Genomic DNA, 21,598 nt, shown 5'->3' on the forward strand with positions numbered 1-21,598 from the left:
AATAAAGCATTCCCACTATTTCTGCAGAGCCCCAGGAGGGGCTGAGCCCTGGCTGCGGCTCCCAAGCACTTGTGCAGGATTTTGTAGCAAACTCTGCTCCGCCAGGCCAGGACCCCCCGGTACTCGGGGACCCTCCCTGCGATGCCCCCGTGCTCCCCTCCCGCCGCTGCCCCCAGCACGTGGCCCAAGGCCTCCCGCTGCCTGCAGGCAGGTAGGAGATGAGACTAAATCCTTTAGAGACAAAGCCCTTGAGCTGCTCCCGAGGCGCTTCCCCAGGAGGAGAACCAGCTCCTGCTCCAGAAGGGGTTCATGCTGCCTCCATGCAGGCTCAGATCCCTTTCAAATATGGGACTTACAGGGCTGTCCACTAGTCAGCAGCCAAGGCTTGAACCCCTGAACCCTCTGGCAGCCTCGGGCTGGGAGCTGGGAGCTGACTGGTAGGGTGATGGGTCCCAGGACCGTGCCCCATACACCCATGCCCATGCCGCCAGCCCTCGCTGCGCTACTGTCCCCAGCCCAGGCTGGACAAGCAGCCGCCGCACTCCGTATCATGCCCACGTCAGTGGCCCATCAAGCCATCTTCTCGTTTTCTATCTGTTTTTAAAATTCCTGGTGCATCGACCTGGGCATCCCCAGGGGTGAGTGAGCATGACTCTCTCTTCACTCCTGCAAGATGCTGGCTTGAGCTTGCTGCTCCCAGGGTGGTGGCCTTGCCACCAGCCATGTCACTTCTCCAAATTCAGTTCAAAGCATCTTCCACAGAAAGCTCTGCCTTCTTGCCCTGGCCATGCTTTCAAACAACAAGGGAGCAAAAAAGCAAGATTCTGCTTGACACATCATTTTGACGCTCATCCCAACATTAGTTTAAGCCCTCACGGACCAACATAACAAAACAGAGTTTAGTGAGTTGTTGTATTGATGTGCATCTTTAGCCTTAAAAAAAAGTAAAAATGAAGTACCTCTAACTTCTCTGAGACATCTTCCAATTGTGAGAGTAGTTTTACCGAACCACTTATTTCCATGCTTGGGGAGAAGAGTGATGCTAACACCGCTGTAATGACCGTAACTCCGGTAATTTTTGAAATGCGAGGTTCACCTCCAACGTGGAGATTCATTTACCTTCACAAGGTATGATAAACACTTCCCAGGGAACAGCATCTTCTCATGGACCCACCTTTCCCTTGCTAGAAACAGTGCACTCAGAGCAGCAGCGAGCACCCACAGCCTTCGCTGCGAGCACTGCCGGCACGTAGGAGCCCTATGGCACCTATCTCCAACAGCCTTTCTTCCACCTTTATTTATTAATTCCCACTTTTTCTGAGTCCAGCCACGAGCAAGACCCAACACAAGACGTCTCAACATGAGGGTGGAGGAGCAAGCTTCATGCCCGAGGCCCCACCAAGTGATAAACGTGCTGCATGGAAACGTGCCCACAATTGTTTTCTCCAGTTTTGGATGGGCAAAGGATGGGTCGATCCAGCTGTGCTTTTATGGCTTCCATAGTAAAAAACACCATTTGAAACTTGTTTTCATCCTTTTTTTTGAAGAGCTGTAAGGTGTCTCAAGGCAAATGGTATTTATGGCAAGCTTCCTTAGAGCTCAGAATATGTAACTAATAACATCCACGAGCCCATCTGACTCACGCCAAGGTGAAGTTAATAACAAAGGGTAAAAATCAGAATAAGGCCATTAGCAAGATGCTGGGAACGCACTCTGTGTTCCTTGAAATCAAAGGTCCTGCTTCATTTGGGGACTTTTTTCTTTCCCAGTCCCAGAAAACTTGACAAAACTTCAGCAGCTGACTTCCATAGGAGCAGGCCCATAAGGTGTAAGAGCCATTATCTGTGTCGGCTGAATAATTTATCTGCAAAATTAGTAGACTGCCTGCGATAGAACTGGTTGAATTATTCATCGGGAATAAATTATCCAAGATATTTAGCACTTCTTTCTGTTTGCGAAGGCTTCCTGAAACAATTCTGGTTCTGTGAATGCATTCGTTATTCATAAGTACGCAGTGAATAGATTATGCAAACAAATTTCAGCCTATGGGTTGTTTGTGAAACATTCACTTCAGCTCCGGCTATTCATGGCTGTGACTGATCACAGAGACACATGGTGCTCTCTCCCCTCCTTGATTGGAGCACAAACTTTTAAAACAAGAGAATAACAAATGACAAACTGCAAATGATGGATAAGGACTAATGAATAATGTGCTTTCACTGCAAACTTTCAGACAAGTGATCGGTTGTGCCAAAGTCTGTGAAACTCTAGGGAATCATAAACATTTTAATGAATAAACTATTGACTGCTCAAAGACACCTAAACAAAAGACAGTAAAAGCGCTGCGGACAACACCGGAGTTTATATCACTATATACAAGGTGCACATTAACAAAAGTTTAACAATTTTTGCCATATGCTTCCGATAACCTTTAAATTTCCATCCCTCTGCCCTTCTCCTGGTTCACGCTGGAAGCTCCAGGGCCGAGCTCTGCCTGACAACGAGGCCTCTAATCGTGCTGTCACTTAAGGACATGAGTAACTCAGTGAAGTGGAACTACTTAGCGCAGAAAGTCACTTACGTATGCACGGGCCCTAAAAACATCAGCCTGATGGTAGGTCCGGTGATGGAGAGGGCTCAGTCCCTGTCGGAGCTCCGCTCCCCTGGCCTTGCGGGGTTATAGCGCGCATCCACCGTCTGTAGCCGTATGAAGATGTTAAAAAGCCAAAAGTGAGCCGATCCCGCAAGCTCAGCCACTGGAAAACTATTTCTAGTTTGAGACTCGTTAATATTCATCACCCAGGGCTTTTTGGATTGCTCACTTCTCTGGGTGATCTTTATGGCACAAAGGCGGCTGCTTGTGGCAGCGTGCTGGTGTCGGGATCATCTCAGAGCAAGGAGGGTGGGATGCAGGAGTAACTCTGACGGCAAACCCCTCTCTTGGGTTCAAGCAAGGGATGGTCGCTATGAACTTAAAATGGAGAGATAAAGCCAGCAACTTGCACTGCCAATTTTCCCTGTTTATCAAAGGAGAAGATCACAGGCGGGGGAATGAATCCATGCTTCATGTAAGGGGAAGTCATGTAAGTCCACACGAGTTTAGGAACAGAAGTCTGAAACTGGCTCTCCATGGACGGTGAAACGGGAAACCTTCCCGAGAGGCAAGTACCTGGGTGCTGGCAATAGGGCTTCCCCACAGCACCCAGGGCAGGATGCAAAAAGCCAGATGTCAGAATTAAGAAAATTCTTAACCACGTACAAACCTGTGGCTTCCCAAGGTGTTAAATGGGGGATACCTGGGCATTTAATGGGGATTAGCAGCACGGACTTTACCATAAAACCAGCACAGTTCTTTGTTTTTCTACAGGGACAAAGAAGAATCCTATATATACACTCACAGCCACTGAAGCGTACAAAATAAACATAATTTAGAATTTTTAACTTTCTGAACACCTGCAAAACCCTTTTCAAAGTGAAGCACACTAAAACCAAAGTGGATATTCCCCTCTGAAACGCAGGTGGGACCAGACCTGCTTTGCACCCAAGTCCCACTGTTCCAGAGGGTTCCACTCTGCCGGGCAGCATGCCGCAGGCCCACAAGGTGCACAGAAAACCTGCAGCAACCTTCCCCCGGGGTCTGGCAGGGCAAAGCCCCAAAGCCCACCCCTGGAGGCACCCACTAGCCCCCTGCTTCTGAACCCCGCCGCTGAAACCCACCCGGGAGCCCGGTGACACCCCCACCCCCGCCTCGCTTTGTCCGGCGCTCCCCGCACACAGGGGACAAAAGCGCGGGGGGGGGGGGGGGGGGGGCTCGGTCCCCCCCTCCCCCGCGGGGGCGCGGCAGATGCGCGGCTGCCCGCGGTAATTGCGGGCACGCTCCGGAGGGCGCGGCGCACGGGGCCGACCTGCCGCCTCGGCGCGGCCCCGCGGGGCGGCCACGGGGCCATTGTCCGCCCGCCGCTATAAGTACGGGCGGCCGCGCCGTCGTGTGCCACAGCCGCCGCTCACACGAGCGGATCGCGGCCCGCAGCACTTCAAAGACAAGAGCGGTCGCGTGTCCCCCCGCCCCGCCTTTCCCCGCCGCTCGCTTGGGGTGGTTGGTGGTTTGGTTGGTTTTTTTTTTTTTTCTTTCCTTTTTTTTTTTTTTTAGGTGGCTTTTCTTTTTGTCACCCCCTCACCCCCATCCGCGGAGGGCTCTCCGCACCGAAGTCCGCCCTGCCTCCCCCTCCAGCGGCAAGCTTTGCTTTTTCCCGTTATTATTTTTATACCGTTATTGCTTAACCGAGTCCCCGGGAGTGCCTTTCCATGTGAGTACGGGGCAGCCGGCACCTGCGCGGCGCAGCGCCGCCGTGCCAAGCACTCCCACACCTCCACCCCGCTTAGTTATTATTTTTCTTTTCCCCTCTCTCACCCCCCACCCCCCCTACATCCCTTCCCCGGCCGCTTCGCACCTTTCCCCTTCGCCCCCCCCCCCCCCCCCCGCCTTCCCCGCCCGGGCCGCGCAGTGACGGCGGCTCCTTCTCTCCGCAGGATGCCCGCCGAGGCGGCCAGCAGCGGCGGCGGAGCGGAGCCGCCCGGCGCTCCGCGGGAACGGCGCAGGCGGCGCGGCCGTGCGCGGGCGCGCACCGAAGCGCTGCTGCACACGCTGAAGCGCAGCCGGCGGGTGAAGGCCAACGACCGGGAGCGGAACCGCATGCACCACCTCAACGCCGCCCTGGACGAGCTCCGCAGCGTCCTGCCCACCTTCCCCGACGACACCAAGCTCACCAAGATCGAGACCCTGCGCTTCGCTTACAACTACATCTGGGCCCTCTCCGAGACCCTCCGCCTGGCCGAGCAGTGCCTCCCGCCGCCCCCCACCTTCCGCGGGGCCGCCGCGCCCCCCAGCCCGGGCAGCGACGCCGGCTCTTGGCTGTCCAGCGCCTCCCCGTCCGCCCCCTCGCTCTGCGCCTCCGCCTCCGGCCCCAGCAGCCCCGCCACCTCCGAGGACTGCGCTTACGCGCCCGCCGACAGCCTGCGCAGCTTCCGCGGGCTGCCCGCCGCCGCGCCCCCGGGCGCGCCCTGCCGCTAGTGCGCGCCGCTCCGCTCCGCCCCGCCGCCGGTGCGCATCGCTCCGCGCCGCTCCGCGGGGCGCGCCCGGCTCTGCCCCAGGGCCGGGGGCGGGGGGGGCGGGCTGCCTCCTCTCGTTGCACTTTTCAGCGCTCTCCCCCCCCGCCCCAGCCCCTTCCCCCCCGACCCCCGCCTCGCCTCCCGTGCGACTCCAAAAACCGGGAAGAAAAGCGACAGATTTGCTGCCGCAGACGAGGTGAAAAGTCAATTTTACAATTTGTAGCTCTCCAGCGAAGAAAAACGAGCATGAAAATTTGGTTTGAACGCCCTGACAATGCCGTGAAAAGGCTTAGGGGGCCGATGCGGCCCGGGGCGCAGCACGGGGCTCAGCGCATCCCTCCTGCCCTGCTCCCGGGGCGGCTCAGCCCCTCCCGGGGTGGCCCCAGCACCGGCCCCGATGGGACCCTGCGCCCGACGGACAAGCGGGAGGCTCATGCATTATAGATGCTGACCCCCAGCGCGGCGGTCTTGCTTTAGAGCAGGAGCAGACACGGGGTATTCAGCCACTGGGCCAGAGAGCGGTTTAATTTATTCAAGATGTTCATTCATATGAAAATTGTATTTTTGTACATAAAGAGCTTTATTCTATTATTATGCCTCTTATCAAAGTGGGTTTGGTTTTTGTTTTGGCTTTTTTTTTTTTTTTTAAGAAATGGTACTTTACCCTGTAAATAAAAGTTTTAACGTTTTTACTGAATTTCAGCAGTGCCTCTGGAGTTTTGTTTCTTAAGCTGGGGGGGGTGTCGCACCTCAGAAGGAGTCCGGGGTGGAAAGGAAGGGTTCGCCCAAAGGCAACACTCAGCACGGGCCAGGCCGGTGTTTCTGACACCCACACCGGCCATGGCCACGGGCAGCTACCTGCAAACATCAGCTGGTCCCCCAGTCTCACAGAGAAGGGATTAGGAACCCGTGCGGAGATGCTGGAAGAGAGCAGGAGCAGAGCGATGGTCAGGGCTGTCCTTCCATGGGCCGTAAGGGGAGCTTGAAAGTGTTGGGGTATTTGGGGCAAGGAGAGGGTGCTGCACCCCTGAACAGGGTACAGAGCTCATAGCTTTGCCTGAACCTGCACTGTTGGGAGGACTTGGCTGTCATGAGCTGTCCCTCTTAGGTCAGGAGGTGGGATGGAGGCCCTCCCTGCTTGGTCCTGTGCAGGGAGAGGAGAAAGGGTGGCCAGAGGTGCACTGCATGGCCTTGGCACCAGCGCTGACACAGCTCGGGCTCTCAGCTAGAGACTGGGGGTGTCAAAAGGGGCCGTCACCTCCACAAAATGTGCTTCTCTGCTGGGAACCCCCAACCTTTCCTTTCTCCTGCATTTGCATGCGATGGGGGAGCCCTGTGACCCCCCAAACCCTACCTTGCTGAAGGGCTTCTACTCTCCAAGTCTCCATCCTCCCCCTCTTCAGCACCGCTCAACACTCCCATATGGCACTAGGCACACAAACACCCTTTAAAAGCAACACTTTTATTCTCTTTGCCCTGTTTTATGGTGGGAATGAGGCAGCTCAGCCACGTCTCTCCAGCCATCTCCAAAATGTTGGTGAATCAGAGCCATTTGGGCAGTTAACGGGGTGTTTGTGGGAAAAGGAGGTGGATTCCTGGATATCTGGTGTCGTACAAGCCCAAATAAGTCAGCTCCTACCCATCTGAGATGGGGTGGCCCAGTGTTAGTGGTATGAATTGGCTTTCAGTTTTATGTGCCTCAGTTTCCCATCTGTACGATTGGGGGGCCACCATCCCCTTACACCATCAGTGAATGTAATGATTTCATGAAGCAGAGCTTTCAGAGCACAGGACTGCTGTAAAAGCCCAAGAAGAAATTCAGTCCTCAGGACACTGATCATATACTGTGTCAGGGAAAAGGGGACGAACACTGAACACATCGGGCAAAACACTGAGAAGCTCTTCACCAGCAAAATCTCTGCCTAAAAGCCAACCCTCTCATGTCATGAGGAAGGTGGACATATTATCAAAAATATAATTTTTTATTTTTGATATATATCATATAATTGCCACAAAAAATTAGGAGAGGAGCTGAATTAAGTTTGCACAGACACCTCAGTGTCAGCATTTCCTCCTTTTTGAGTTTCCAAGTCTGCAGTCTTTGTATTTCTTTAACATAGTTTTCATATGCTTGTCTGTACACGCACACACATCCACCTCTGTTTCTCAGTAAGTATAAATGCTGCAAAGGAAATGTTATTGTTCAGGGATCCTAATAGCAGCATAATACTTATATTAATTAAAGACACCATCCGCCAGTATAGGCCAGTTCCTTAATGATGTCCTGTTAAATAAAAGAGATTTGTGAAATCTAATTCTGGCAGTAACAGGTCTTGATCTGTGACGCAGTGAAGCTTTGCTTGCACCTGCCCTTGAAAGCCAGGAGGTTTTGTATGGAGTAGCCTCCAGGGGCTGAAATTTAGTACAGTCCATGGAGACGGAAGGTCATCTAAAGTCACTGGGTCCCAAGACACTGGACTTCAATCTCGAAGAAGAAAAAAAAAAAAAAAAAAGCTCCACAAAACTTCAAAATATCTTCTATTCTTTTGTGTTTTCTTAGCTGCAAGCAGAGATCTGTGGACATTATGCAGTGTATAAAGAGCATACATCTACCAGGACACAGTGTATGATGTTAATGTTCCTAATGGGCAATGAAAGCTGCAAACTGCAAACTGCGTGAGGATACAATTAGATTCATACATTAACATGAGTCAGAGAACAGTTTTTCCCCCGAGCGGTGATAGGTTCAGACATAGTTGAACAAATCTGCCGCCGGGACAGATGGAATGCCTATATTCAGAGGCCGCAGGACCAACCTGCACCCCCATTTACAACAAGGGGGTTTGTATTTATTTTTATCAAAAAATGGTTTGGTGAATTGACAGGGAGCTGGAACAGGCTTCCCTGATTGTAAACAGGCGCCTTTTCTTAATTGCACTAAAATCATGTCCTTGCACTAGTATGGGGCGGGGGGTGGGGTGGGGGGGGTGGTGGAAGAGGTGGATTAAATGCTGTCTGATGAAATCAATGGCAAATTCTTTGGAAATATAGATAGTTACATGGTAAAAAATTCTGTAAACAGGCACTAATCTCCATCCCACTGAAACCAGCGGCAAGACCCTGACTTCAGAAACAACTGAAACAGCTTGATTTTGAACCTTGGCACCACGTCACATGCACGTACATTTTCTCATACATCTGCTGATAGGTACTGGTAATCCTTTATCCTTGCTGGATCCAAACAGCCACCTCCAGGGCATGCAGGCATTAGAGACCCTCTGCCAGGAGGTTCTGCAAGCCCTTAGATCTCACTTAATTCCCCTTTAGTTAGGAAAGAAAGTCTGAGATGGCCCCATAGATAGGGCATCCCTGCTAGCTGGGAAATGTCCTTCCAGCACAGACTTTCTCAAAAGACAACTGAGATTATCCCACTTTCTCTCTGCTGAGATTTACCATGGGGAAACAGTCCATTACCTACTACAAAATGCTCGTGTGCTTTGGTGACGGAGCGCACAACAGCCTCACAGCGCTGGGGCTACTCTGTTCCAGCCTTTTCAACTGCTCTGAAGTTCTAGAGAGTCTCTGTGAATTACCTGTGCTCAAAAAGTGAGCAAATAGCTGCAAACCCAAAATTCTGTACATGTTTTAGATAACAAGTATTTTCTGTGATTTCCGTGCCATGTGGTGCCCTACTTACTGTCATCCCTGCTGGGGTGAGGCTCAAACAATGCTTGGGGTTTAGTTATTAACAAGAGCATCCTCAGAAGGATTTTCATTACTGGGTGTCAATCTGGTGTAGATTTTGATTTAACTCTGTGCACGATCTGTAAAATACAGTCTGAGCTACTACCTGTGAGCACATGAAACTTAATACTATAATTACAGATCTCTGGAGCTCAAATGCTCCATTAAGACTGATTTGTATAGTATGTAGAGATTATCAGAACAGCGGCAGGTGAGAACTAATTTTCAGGAGCTTTTTTATTGGTGGCACATGCAATTAAAAGAAATCAGCTGGAGGAGCAGAGCTGCTAAGGACCAAGCAGATTTACTAACCATAATGTATGTGAATACTGCAGAATGGAGATGCCAAAATACTGCATAAAATACTCCCAGCTGATGCTTTGCCGAACTTTTACTTTTATAGTCTTCAAAGAACATTACTGAAGCATTTGTTAATCTAGATTAACAAATTAACTGACTTGTTAAAATTAGTTTTATACCTAGCAGCCCAGCAATAGCGCTCATGATCAACTAATCCCTTTTCTTTCTTCCTCCTCAACCAAAAGGTGCAATGGTCAATTTGAAAAAATACTGAAGATATCACAGATGCCATAGAGCCACGGTGAAGTAGCAGATCCTTTTAAAAGACCTGTGGGACCAGCCCTGTTATTAATCACCAGGGCAATGAGGAGTGTAAGGCTGAGGGTGAAATAGCTGTGCCCCCTGGAAATAGGGTTTTCCTCCCCGTTGCCTCTCTGTGGAGGTTGCTGTCCCCTCGGGAGAGATGGCAAAGGGTTCACGTGAGGCATTGCTGGTGCCGGATCAAGGCTCCGCAGGTCGAGCAACGCTCCGCTATTATCATTACTATTATTTTTCAGTTGTCAATCTTCCAGTTTAAGATCCACTGGACAAGAGTGAATAGACTTCCCAATGGATAACGCTCTTCTCTGCCAGCGTGGAAATGCTGATGGCACAGCACTCTTTGTTATTCAGGTCTCCCACTTCTGCATCTATTTGACTGTCCCTGCAGCAGCATCTGTTAGTACCTCCCATCTTGCTGTTCAAAAACCTTATGAAACTCTGATGGTTCAAAAAGGAAAGAGAAATATCGCATTAGAGAGGCTGGGACAGGGATGTCACCCTTTCCTGTGCCATGTGCCTGACACTGCAGGTGCAAGAAACAGTCCTCGCTCAGCTCCCACCCCATTTGTCTGACTTGTTGACGGACAGTAGGACTTGCAAAGGTCAATGGGATGGAGCACGCGGCGTACTTCTTCACAGAGTAAAAACTTGCTGAAGCCAGACTTTTAGAGAAGAGATTAGCTTTATTCTTTGGGTAATAGTGAATAAGGGTCCACATATGGGTTCTTGCGTGCACTGTGCCAATGGAAGCATTGACGTCGAGTTCAGAAAGTGAGTTTTCTAATGCTGTAACTGGAAAGAAAACGCTTGGAACATCTCACTGACGTCCCTGCTCTGAGCTCATTCCTTGCTTTCCGCCCAGGAGCTGCATTGTGCTTCAATGAAAGACCAGCCTGTGTCAGCACACGGTCTCCTTTCCCCCCTTGCTTCATGCTCATGAGATGTGCTTAATTACAAATTGAAGCATGTGAGGGGACTGATGCCTCTATTTCCTAAACAGGGATTTGGAAGAGTCCTCAGGACTTCACTGTCTCTTTCTTGGATTATTACATTCTGCACATTCCAGGATAATCTTTTTTTAACCTGAAGATTTCACAAAATTGCCTTCTAGGAAGGCACTTAAAGCTGTCTAATGGCAGTCCAAGGTGATTAGGGACCATAATGGTTTGTTGCACAAATAATGGATTAAGTTCCATCTGTAGGAGTTAATAGGACTTATTTCTACAAACAAACAATTTGTAGTGCTCCTCTCTGTATGGCAGATGTCAGCAATCCTTACAAAACCATACCCAGGAGTACCTGCAGCAGGACTGCCTACAGCATCTGGCATCTGCAGCCCTGTGCAAACCCAACAGGTCATCGCGCTTCTCCAGCTTGCAGGTCCCCATTGAGATGAGAAGCCTGAAGAAACATTTTCAAATATGAAAAATGCGTACACAAAATCCCATACCTAAGAAAGTGTTAGTCCACTTCTGATGGTGGCAGGGGAGGGGACATATATAGCCCAAGGGATGCCATGGACTCAGTAGGTTGTCCCTGAGCTTGGTCCCTGTCTTGGTCCCGTGGGGACCAAGAGATTAAGGAGTCCTTGATGAAAGCTTTGCTTTAGATAAATGAGGCCAAACAGAGAAGGCAAATGTTAAAAAGCAAAGGAAGGAAGACAAAATTCCCAGCTTTCATATTCATGTTGGACTCCCCATGCTGGCCTTCAGGATAATGTACAGAAAAGAGAGTCTCAAAGGCAGGATCAGAAAGAATGGACTAGTGGCACGTAAAAGTTGAACAAACTGCACTAAACAGTCCTTTCCCACCTGAATTTCTCCTTAGAAATATTCACTTTTGAGAAAGCAAATGTCTTCCTTGGCAAGGCTGCTCTACTTGTGGAAAAACAGCACATGGCCTTAGGATGTAATCTTAACATGGACCAGAAAAAGCATCTCTTCTTCACCCGTGATTTTCCAGTTTGATCTCTGGGATTCATGAGAAATAGGCAATATTTCTAGATTATTTTGCCCAGAACACAGGAAAGCTAGAGACCTTACCAGTAAAGACCAGCAGCTATATGCAGCTGAGTCAGTCCCTCCCTCCAAAGCCTAAGTAACGTGATTCAATTTTTAATTTTTTTACTTGGCTGTCCCTAGCTGTAAATGCACAAGTTGTTTCTCTAGTTCACTGGTAGGAGTATTCAAACTGAGAGGATTTAACTCCTGAGATAAAAGAATATGGCTTTTTTTTTTCCTTCCAATTTGAGTACCATCTCTCCTGCAGCAAGTCTTTTGTAATCTGAAAGGAGAACCTTTCCTGTCACAACATCAGTAATGGATATTGCTCTCTCAATTACCCCTTGCTTCGCCAGGAGAGCAACTGATGCGCATCGTGTTTATCCAGCTCACTGAAGTGTTTTCATTATCTAAGAAAAGAGGTTAATTAGTATTTAATCAATCTTTTCACAGGGTACAGTTTCCTCCTCTCCTATTTGCAATCCAAAAAGATGTCAGCTTCCAAAGCCATAATGCTCTCTTGATAAATCAAGTGGCAGCTAATGAGGTCTGTGGTCCCAGGGAAGAAGGGTCTGGGCTACCTGACCTGTCGTGGCTGTCACCGGCATGGCTGTCACCTGCGCCACTCTCCTGGGAAGCACTTGTTGGGATGCCGGGAGATGCACGGAGCCATATGGGATGCAGGGAAGGGAACTGTCAGCTGAGGGAAGGTGGTGGCAGCTGTGCACAGCCCGGATTGGGGTGTGGGTGTGTGCGTGTGTCCAGTGCATGCTTCACGCTAACCAAGCTCGGAGGAGCCACGAGATAAATCTCACAGAAACTCTACCCTCCGGGAAGAAACAGATGGGATTTCTTTCTTTCTTTTTTTTTTTTTTAAAGTGTATTTAAAGATAACTTAGCAGCCACCCTTGCACCTGTACAGGGCTGAACTTCAGAGGTAAGAGACACTAACAACGCTTGGTGCCGAAAGTTATGGATAATAAAAGCATTATCCTGTTTCAGAGAAACGTATGTAGAGGAATGGAGTTTCCTTCATTAGGCAGTAGGCGAGTTTTTTGTTCTTCCCTGAAAAATGCCAGGAGCAAAACCAGACCTCTTTCTCTCACTGTTTCCACTACATTGGTCCTGCCGGCTGCAGCTCCACAGAGCTCTGCTGAAGCTAAACTGTGGCTGAGACAAACACCCATCAAAGCAAAAGAAACTTAATTTTGGCCACTCTCAGAGAGGACCTTGGGTGAGATACCGGTCCAGGACAGCTGTTCCAGCCACTCAACCTTCCCATCTTAAAAAGGGCCCGGCAGCACTCGTAGTATTATTTTTTCTGAGATATTTAAGCAAAGTGGTCCGTGCATCCATATGCTCAACCCATTTGGGCTACTGGGCTATTCTCTCCCTAGCCTCTGCTGCTGACAATGAGGGGCTGAGCCACATGCCCTGTGGTAGCCACGCTCTGGATTTCTTTCCCTGACTTTGGGAAATTCATTGTCTTTAGCATCGTCTGTAGGTTCAAAGTCCGCTTTCACTCCACAGGGCGCCCTTTCTAGGTTCATAAAGCTACGTTCAGAAATCTTTGGGCAGACCCAAAGCTGACAAAAGTGTCATTAAATAATGCTGCCAATGAATGAAGCTACCAAAGAAGACATAGTCCAGTTTGCATCTCAGTTACAAGAAGAAAGTGCAATGACAGAGTGAGTAATTGGCTAATTGTCTATACGAGCTCTATTTTAACAGTGCAGTCGTGCGATCGCACCATCTGGGGGGAGCTTGGGGAGGGAGCCCCAGCACACACAAAGCCAGCGTGCGTTTCTCGACACGCAGGCCAGGCAACTGCCTCCTTCCCAGGCAGGCAGTGGGAGCAGCAGCCCCCCGAGACCCCCAAATACAGGCTGAGATGCTGAACCTCTGCGGACAATGAAAGGTGGGGGGGTTTGCCAAGCAATTGCTGTATTTTTTGGAGTGCACGCTGAAGCCCACCTGAGTTGCACAGCACAGTAACCTGAGTGGCAGCGAACGGTGGTATCTGGTTGATTGCACGGCTCTTAATAAGCACAATTAGGTGGGAGATGTTGGATGGGTGGTAGGTGCAAGAGCCAGCATCCCTGGCCCAGGCTTGCGCGAGGTGGCGAGGGTGCTGGCTGCGGTTGGGGAGCTTGGCGCAGGGGTGTGCTTTCTGGGACGCTCAGAAATGATGGCATTTCCCCCTCCTCGTCTTGAAAAAGCTGAATTACTGCCTTTGAGTCCCCGTCTATTTTTCTCCAAAGTTACCATGAAGCAAAAAAGTATAAATCACACTTTTAAGTGGGCCTGGCACTCGGCTCACAAGAAGAAGAAGAAGGGGGGGAGAAAAAAAAAAAAAAGGGGTAATGCCATAATGTAAAATAGTTAAAAGCTTATTAGAGCCGTTCAGGGCAGTATGATTTCCACTTTGTTTCAGAACACCCCAAGCCCATCCTTTCATGCTATTGTGAAGGCAGCAATTCAAATCTCCCTTTGTCAGTATGAATGGCCCCTCTTAAAGCTCTTTTATGCCAACATATTCCCTACAGGCATATGCCCTTTAGCTCTATTACTGATTTACCCAAGTATTCAGCCCATACCTTCTGCTTTTCTTTTTCACTTACTGAAGTTCCACATGACACGAGCTGCAGCCTCTGCTTTGGTGCCTGCCCCGCACCCCGGCCCCAGCCGGGATGCTGCTGTCTCTGCCACTATCTCTCTCACCGGGAAAAGCCAGGCAAAAAAACTGAGAGGAGACTTTTCAAATGATTGATTTTTCCTCCCCCACCCCACCCCTCCTTCTACCTCTTCCCCTTCTTTCCATCCCCCCACCCCAGCCACAGGGGAAAAAGAGCCTTGCAGGCTTTGAGGGGGGAAAATGCGAGTGTAAAAAACGCAAGTGGGCCTATTACCTCTACTTACCCTAATTAGACTTGCTTTGAAGGGCTATTCAGAGATTTTGAAAGGCTGTCCTCTCCCTGTATCTCATTGTGCAATGTTTGCAGAGACATTTGCATCTGTTTGTGCTTCTGAAAATAGCAATGGATGCTTTCAAGAAAGCAAAGCCACCTCCAAGCCCCTTGCACCAAGCCAAGGGCCGCAGCAGCCGAGGTATGTGCGGCCAGTGCCGGGCGGGGGGACACCCCAGTTTCAAGGGTTTCAGGGTTCTCCACCGCTCCCCATTTAAACAATTCCCTTTAACAATGCAATTTTAGGCAGAAAATCTGCTAACTAGATTAAATGCAGATGACACAAGAGGCAGAAACGGGGGAAACAAAAAAATCAACGCTAAAATAAATGGTAGGCATCCTAACAGGATAGAAAGTGTGAAATCCATGCAGAGCTAGAGAGAATAGCTGGCAGCACAGCCCGGGCTTTCATACGCATATGGCCTTGACCATTTGACTCTGGGCCCATTGAGGTGATCAGCTGGAGACGTGAAGGGGCATCTCTGGCAACACACACATCCCGCTCGCTCCTTGAAGAAAGCCCCCCGAAAGAAAGCTGCGTAAAGGTGATTGATAGTAAACATTTTGTAATTTGGAGGGATTAAATTTGCGGGATGATCTTGATCAGGTTCTCAAGGCATTGCCAGAATGCAATTACATTAGAATAGCCGCTGCTGGATCGCTGCTGGCAAAGCCACAATATCCGCCAAAGAAAGGGGGTGTGAATGGGACAAAAGGGTTAATTTGAATACGTGCTGAAAAGACTGGAGGTGGACAAGGAGCTCTGCAAGGACTTCATCAGGAGCCATGGGCAGAAGGAGACGGTTTTGCAAATACAGAGGGCGAGCGGAGAGGATGTTTGTAAAGCACACTTGGAAAGGGACGGGGAGGGGGGGAGAAAAAAAGAGCCCCACAAAGCTCAAACCGCTTCTTTCTTACATTGCCCTTGGCTACGCTCAGAGGAGCACTTTAGATGGATTAATCACAGGGAAAAACAATGGGATAAAAGTCGTCTTCCCCCTCCGTCTGTCCTGCGCCGCAGAGGGCTGCGCTGCGCGCCCCGGCCGCCTGCGGCCAGCGCCGGGTTCTGCCCCGGCGGGGACCCAGCCGGCCGCGGCCACCGGCGGGTCCCCGTGTCCCGGGGCTGCCGGTCCCCCGCTCCTCAGGAGGGACACCCGGTTGAGTTTGTGCTATCAGCAGGTTGAAGATTTTATCAGGTTACTCCTCCAAAAATGCTTAGCAGGAATTAAGCATGCAAATCCACTCGCAGCTCTGGGGACAATACTCTCCCTCAAGCCGGTGGAATTCTCCTGCTAGCTCAGGCACTCATGACATGGGCTTTTCCACTCATCTTTTTAACCTTCAAACACACACTGGCATCTGGAAAATGCTTCCATGCGTGGGCCAGGCTTGGATGCACTGGGTGGGCTACCATCTCTCCAAGGTAATGGGGAAGATGCTGTGCTGTCACCTCCTCCCCATCCCTGCCCAGGTCGGTCCCACGGCTGCACCCACCCCACTACAGCACCTATTTAAAGAGGGAGGACATGTCCTGTGCCCTCCCAGACGTGCTGCAAAGTGCAGGGTCTAAGCCCAAAGCAAAGCAGCAAGGCCTGAAGCCAAGTGGAGATGGAGGACACAGGCGGGGGAAGCCCAGGTTTCAAAAGAGGAGATGGGAACATGATGCCATCACCGCCGGCCTGTGATTTGTGGCAGATCCCCCACTCTTTGGGGCGCTGTGCAGTAGCCAGAGGCTGTATGAAGACGTTGCTGTCTCGGTTAGGCCGAAAGCAGCAGTTGGGCACGGGTTTGGGGCCAGGCAGGATGCTGACCTTCAACACCCCCAAATCAACCCGAAATCCCTGGGAGGGATGTAGCGGTTCACAGAAGCACCCCGCCCCGCAGGGCGCCACTGCTTGGGACAGGGTGGTCTCTCTTGGGCATTAGAAGCTGTTCTGAGCCAGGCACTGGCTGTGCATAACAACGATGGCAGCAACCCCGCTGGCTTACAGACCCTGCCCCGTCTACCTGCCCCCACCACCACTCCCTGCCCCAGGGACGGTGCCAGCCCCAGGGATGGTGCCAGCCTGGCCGTCTGACCCATGTGTGGGTGGCTGCACCCCCTGTGGGGGACAGGTCAGGGCCTGGCATCCTCCATGACACAGGGGCTTGGGCCGCTCCACCTGCTTTTTGACATTTGACATTCTGAATGAAGTTTCAGCATTTTCTGCAGACACAAGTGGGGTTTCGCTCTGCTTCTTTTCCTTTGGGACGCACGGATGCAGCAGATGACCTCCCCAGTGTAACTCTCCCCCACATTCACCAAGCGCTCCCCAAAAGCAAAACAAGCCTGTTTTCTTTTTATATTTAGAAATGCAGAACCCACGGGGAAACCCACTTTCCACACACACCCCCTACCTTGCTCAGCCACACCTAAAGCCAGCAGAGACCCCACAGCAGAAGGAGCCCAAAGAGCTCCAGAACCCCCCCAGCAGCGAGCCTTCCTGGGCGGCTTTGCCCGGCAGAGCGTGTGCCTGCTCTTTCTCCCTGGCTGCCCCTCGCTGCCAATTTGGGGAGGATTTTTTTCCACTGGGTTTTTGTTTCCTTTGAGAACACCCCGTGTTTGTGTTGCTCTTTCTCCGCGGCACAATGCACCTCTCCATTTCCTCGGCCGGGGGCTCGCGCGAGCGTCAGATCTCGGCGGAGCAAAGTCGCAGGGGTCGCGGGTCACCCGAGGGCATCGGGGACAGACAAAGTCTCTTCAGCCGCTAATGTAAGCCGGGGTAACGGCGCACTGAAAGCGCATCCACTTGAGACTATCTACAAGGCACTCAGCCCTCTCTAAGGGCTTATAATGTTGACTCTCCTGTCATTGGATCCAACCTTACTATAAGCCCTGGAGGTATGGGGGGCTTAGAGACATTCATTCAGAAAAATAAATCCCCCTGCTACCATTCTCTTCATGAAGATAAATATACCACAAACAGAACAAGGAAAGAGGCTGAACTCCTGATCTCTGCTCCAGCCGCTTAAAAATTGCCATTAAAAAACCCCAACAGTTTATTAGACTCCTTTATTATTTGCCATTAAAAAAACCCCACAGCTTATGAGACTCCAACGCAGTTTATTAGCATCTTTTACTAGCAAAACTTGCTTTCAGCTCAACATCACTTCTAGTCCACTGAAAAGAGACATTTTTTTAAGGAAAAGCAGGTTTTTTTGTATTTGAACTGGCCATTTCTTGGGGTGTTGCAACCCAAGCTGCTCCAGCCTGAGGGAGGGTTTGTGTTCCCTGCTGGAGGCTTTCTTGCTCAGCTCCAAACTGTTGTTCTTCTGCATTGGTATTAAACCCAGGAAGCCTTCTTGGTGAGCAGGACCATGACTTGGCCGGGGCTGTGCAGGTGCTGGGGAGCCCTGAGCACCAATTTCCAGCCTGGAAAGGCTTTCCAGGCACTGTGGCACACGGTGTAAGTCTGTCAGGCACTGCACAGTGTCACCCCTCTTCTAACTGCTTCATGACCTGTTTTGCCTCTGTAATTCTTGTCTGAAGCTGTGTTGAACTGGAATGAGGGTCTGGGGTAAACTCTGCATAGGATGGATGTGTTCAGCTGGTACTGAGCTAGGAGAAAACCAGCTACCTAGGGGTTGTGCCTCCATCTCTCAGCTGAGTCAACCTCCTTTCCCCATCCCTTCTCTTACATCAAATCTTCACACCTGGCTGTGCAGATAGAGCTTTTGATGGTTATGGATCTTTGGAGATCTACAGATTTTTCCTGAGAAAGGTGCCTTAGTGTCCCCTGGAAATGCAAAAAGCACAGCAGGTTGCTTCTGAGTCCCTGTCTTTAAGTGCATTCACCTTGGCATGATCCCATTAGATCCATGTCCCAGTGAGCTGGCTTCTCCAGTGTCTCAGCTGCAAGGGTGGAGTCCTGTGGCCAGAACTCCTTGCTTAGTCCTGCTGAGCACCAGTTAGGGCTGCCCATGAACTGCTCTGAATGTCAGTGAACCTGGGAAGGGGGACATGTGGAAGGTCTCCAACAGAGGCAAAGCGCAGCAAGGTCTCCGATTAACAGATCTGGGCTGCTGTCAACATTTCTTCTTCCACTCCTGTGTGGAGGGCTCATTCAAAAAATCACCCAAACCACTGATTTTTAGGTGAATTTTACCTTCCGCTGTAGCTAGACCTAGCTCTGGATGAAGACGTGAGTTTTAGACCATCATGTTTTGCCTCCAACTGTCAGGTGCTAAAGCCTCACTGGCATATTGAAAGCAAAGCCTGAGAGCATCAGCAAGCTTTGAAATGCAACAAATCAGTTCTTCTCAGATTAAGAAAAATAGCCTGGTGAATGTTGGTTTGCAAAGTCTGTAAACAGACTTCCCTCCTCTACCTCAACCCGTTCATTTTCTGTCACCCTTGCTGCTGTGGTGGGGACAGCAGGTGGTTGCCACTTGCAAGGGTCCAAGGGAGAAGGGGACCAGGCTCTACAGCATCACGCGGTGCACAGTGAGGCGCTGGGGGGAAAAGATGCACAAAGGGGGAAAGTTGTTGCCTTGGGGAGGGAAAAGGCTGAACTGATCAAACTGCTGATCTAAAGGGGGAATAATGGGATTTTGTGGGATTCACATTGATGTTCAGATGAGAGGAGCCTCTGGTTGCCTTTTTTCTTTCAAGCCACTGAACAAGAATTTTAAAGCCCCTTTAAAATCTGCCTTGGCTGAGCTAATTATTATCACAGGAGTTATTAGACAAAAGCTCAATGGCTTTTCCAGTGGCTTTTCAACAGTTTCTGGGCTGCTTCAACACCAAGAACTAGAGCTCCCTTTTTCGATTGCCATATTCTTCTAAAATTTTTCAGCTGCTGATCCTTATTTTTATCCCTACAGGAAACACAGGCAGCCGAGATGGGTACCCACAACTCTCCTCTCGCCCCACAGCCTGCAGCATCGCTGTTCCCCATCGGCCCTGCTGGCCTGCACACAGCCGTTTTCTTTTCTGAAGTCCAACGGAGGAAAAATAAATGTCACAACAGGGTATCTGTTTTTTAAGTAGTGAGACAGAGACCTAGGGGAAGCAGCAGCCAGCCTGCCCTGGCCAAGGCTATCCAATGACTTATTCAAGGAAGCCATTCACACCTTCTCCCCAAGGAGAGGGCTGCCCTGGGAAGTAACCGGCCCCAGCACAGAGACGTGCTTGTGGGCTTTCCATCTGAGCAGGTCACCGGAGTGCTCCTGGGACACAGTCCAGACTGTGAAGCCCGAGTCCTGCAGCCTTTGTTCTCCACCAACACTTTTGAGATCTTCCCAGTTTGGTAAACTGGCTTTTTTCTTGCTCTCCCCCCCACACCCACACCCCGGCACCCCCCTCCAGAGAAGTAATAATTACATGGGTTTTAACCAGGAGTACACAAGGAAAAGCAAAAAGTAATATGCAAAGCAGTAAGTGATAATCAAAGCAATAAGTGAAAAAATAAAGGCTGTTTGTGGTGGGTATTTCTCCAAAACCTCCCCAGCCCTGGAGGGGACCTGGGACCTCATTTAGCCCCTCTGAGCCTGATCAACCTTCAGTATTCCCAGGAGGGAGAATTTCCCCACTCCCAAGCAGAATGGCAGTGCATGAAATGTGGAAACCAGCTGTTAGTGCCCTTGTGGGTTTCACCATCTCTACCCAGCCCAGGGGTGCGTGTCCGCGGGGCGTGCACCTTGTCCCACGCCTCCACCTCGGCTGGCAGAGGTGCAAGCCAGCGCTCTTTTCCCTTCTTTTTAGGAAGCCTTTGCTAAGAAGCAGCTGCTGATGGTGCACGCAAGCTGGGAATGGGTGGTGATGGCTGGAAGTTGTCCCACAGCAGATGTGGGAGCCACCAGCTCAGTCCCGCAGGTCCCAAGCCCCCAGACTGGTCCTTGCAGGACTCCCAGCAGTAGCACTAAATTACTGCGGTGATTCCTTTCGTATTGTTTTGAGAGGCTCCTCCAAGATAAATGGACATCTTTTTTCTCTGTAACTGAACATCTAAACAAAACCTTTCCGAGGACTCAGGGAGAGATGCCTGATGGACAGCCAGGAAATGGGAATGATCGATCAAGCGCTGACCGCCACGGCACTGGCACCGGGGCTCAGGTTTCAGGACAGAGCCTGGTAATGAGGCACCTCTCATCTGTGCTGCCTGAGCAGCTGCCGGACAGTGTGCTGCCTGCACGGGCAGCTGCCTGCCTTCCTCGGCAGTGGGTCGCCAAAACCTTCCTGCCACTGCACAGCATCCACCCCTGGCAAGGCAGGAGCTGGGGTAGCTGGCGCAGGTACTGGCTGGGTGGTGGGAGGATGCCAGGGGCTTTCTCCATCACTTGAGCTCCCTTGTCTTTTAGCATAAAGGAGTGCAAATGACCTGCCCGCCACACTCCCTTCGACTCACTGCAACAAACACGATTATTTTAAGGCAAAAGAAGAAAGTAGGGGAAAATCTTGAATGTCCAGATGGGCTGAAGTGGGCTGTTTCCTTGGGCCCAGGCAGCCGTTGTCAGAAGATGTCCCTGTGGCTACACCACAGGGCTGGGACTAGGAGATTTTCATTCCCATCTTACAGCTTCCAAAGTGGGCTCAAGCAGACTGTGGGCTGCATGGGAAGGAGTCATATCTATTCTCTCCCAGATGGGCTGTGAGCACATGCACTGCTTTTTGCAGGGGCACAGAGCAAGCACGCACACCGGGTCAGGGATGGCTGGTGCCTTCACCATGTCCCCCCACAGCACCAGCGCCAAATTTGCCATAAGGAAATGCCACTTCTACTCATGTTAAACAGTGTGGGGGTTTATGACCCTCTCCCCAGCTGTGCATACTGAGGCTGGGCTGTGGTGGGGATTTGGAACAAAGATGAAGCATATTTTCCCCCACAACCTTCCCAATTAATATTTTAAGAGATTTTTTTGGGCTTGCCCTCTCTTTCTGCCCAGAGTTGAGTTTGAGTTGAAGTGGTATTGACCTGAAGCTGACACATGAGGAAAAGCCTGTGGGTGATGCAGCTCCTTTACACACTCTGGAGTCAAAGCACTGATCTAGCAAGGAGAAAGCAACACCTTCTCCTGATTTCTCGTGTATGGGTAGATGCAGAGCAGCACCCCCAGTCCAAGCCCTAAATATATAGTCCAAGCCAACTCTGGGCCAAGACAACCTCCCAGCCCTACAGG

The 21,598-nt window shown here is 50.7% G+C and overlaps 1 protein-coding gene across 1 annotated transcript in view; it reads left to right on the forward strand.

Annotated features, from left to right (window-relative positions):
• The window catches only part of NEUROG1 (neurogenin 1), a 58,083-nt gene that overhangs the window by 12,846 nt on the left and 23,639 nt on the right, over positions 1 to 21,598 (forward strand). Inside the window, exon 1 of the mRNA XM_080398528.1 lies at positions 1 to 21,598. This exon is cut by the window's left edge and continues 12,846 nt beyond it; it is cut by the window's right edge and continues 23,639 nt beyond it. Coding sequence (XP_080254654.1) covers positions 4,532 to 5,071 — 540 coding nt within the window. The 5' untranslated portion in view covers positions 1 to 4,531 and the 3' untranslated portion in view covers positions 5,072 to 21,598.

The sequence above is a fragment of the Falco punctatus genome (genome assembly GCF_963210335.1).
Source record: "Falco punctatus genome assembly, chromosome: 8".
NCBI classification, from domain to species: domain Eukaryota; kingdom Metazoa; phylum Chordata; class Aves; order Falconiformes; family Falconidae; genus Falco; species Falco punctatus.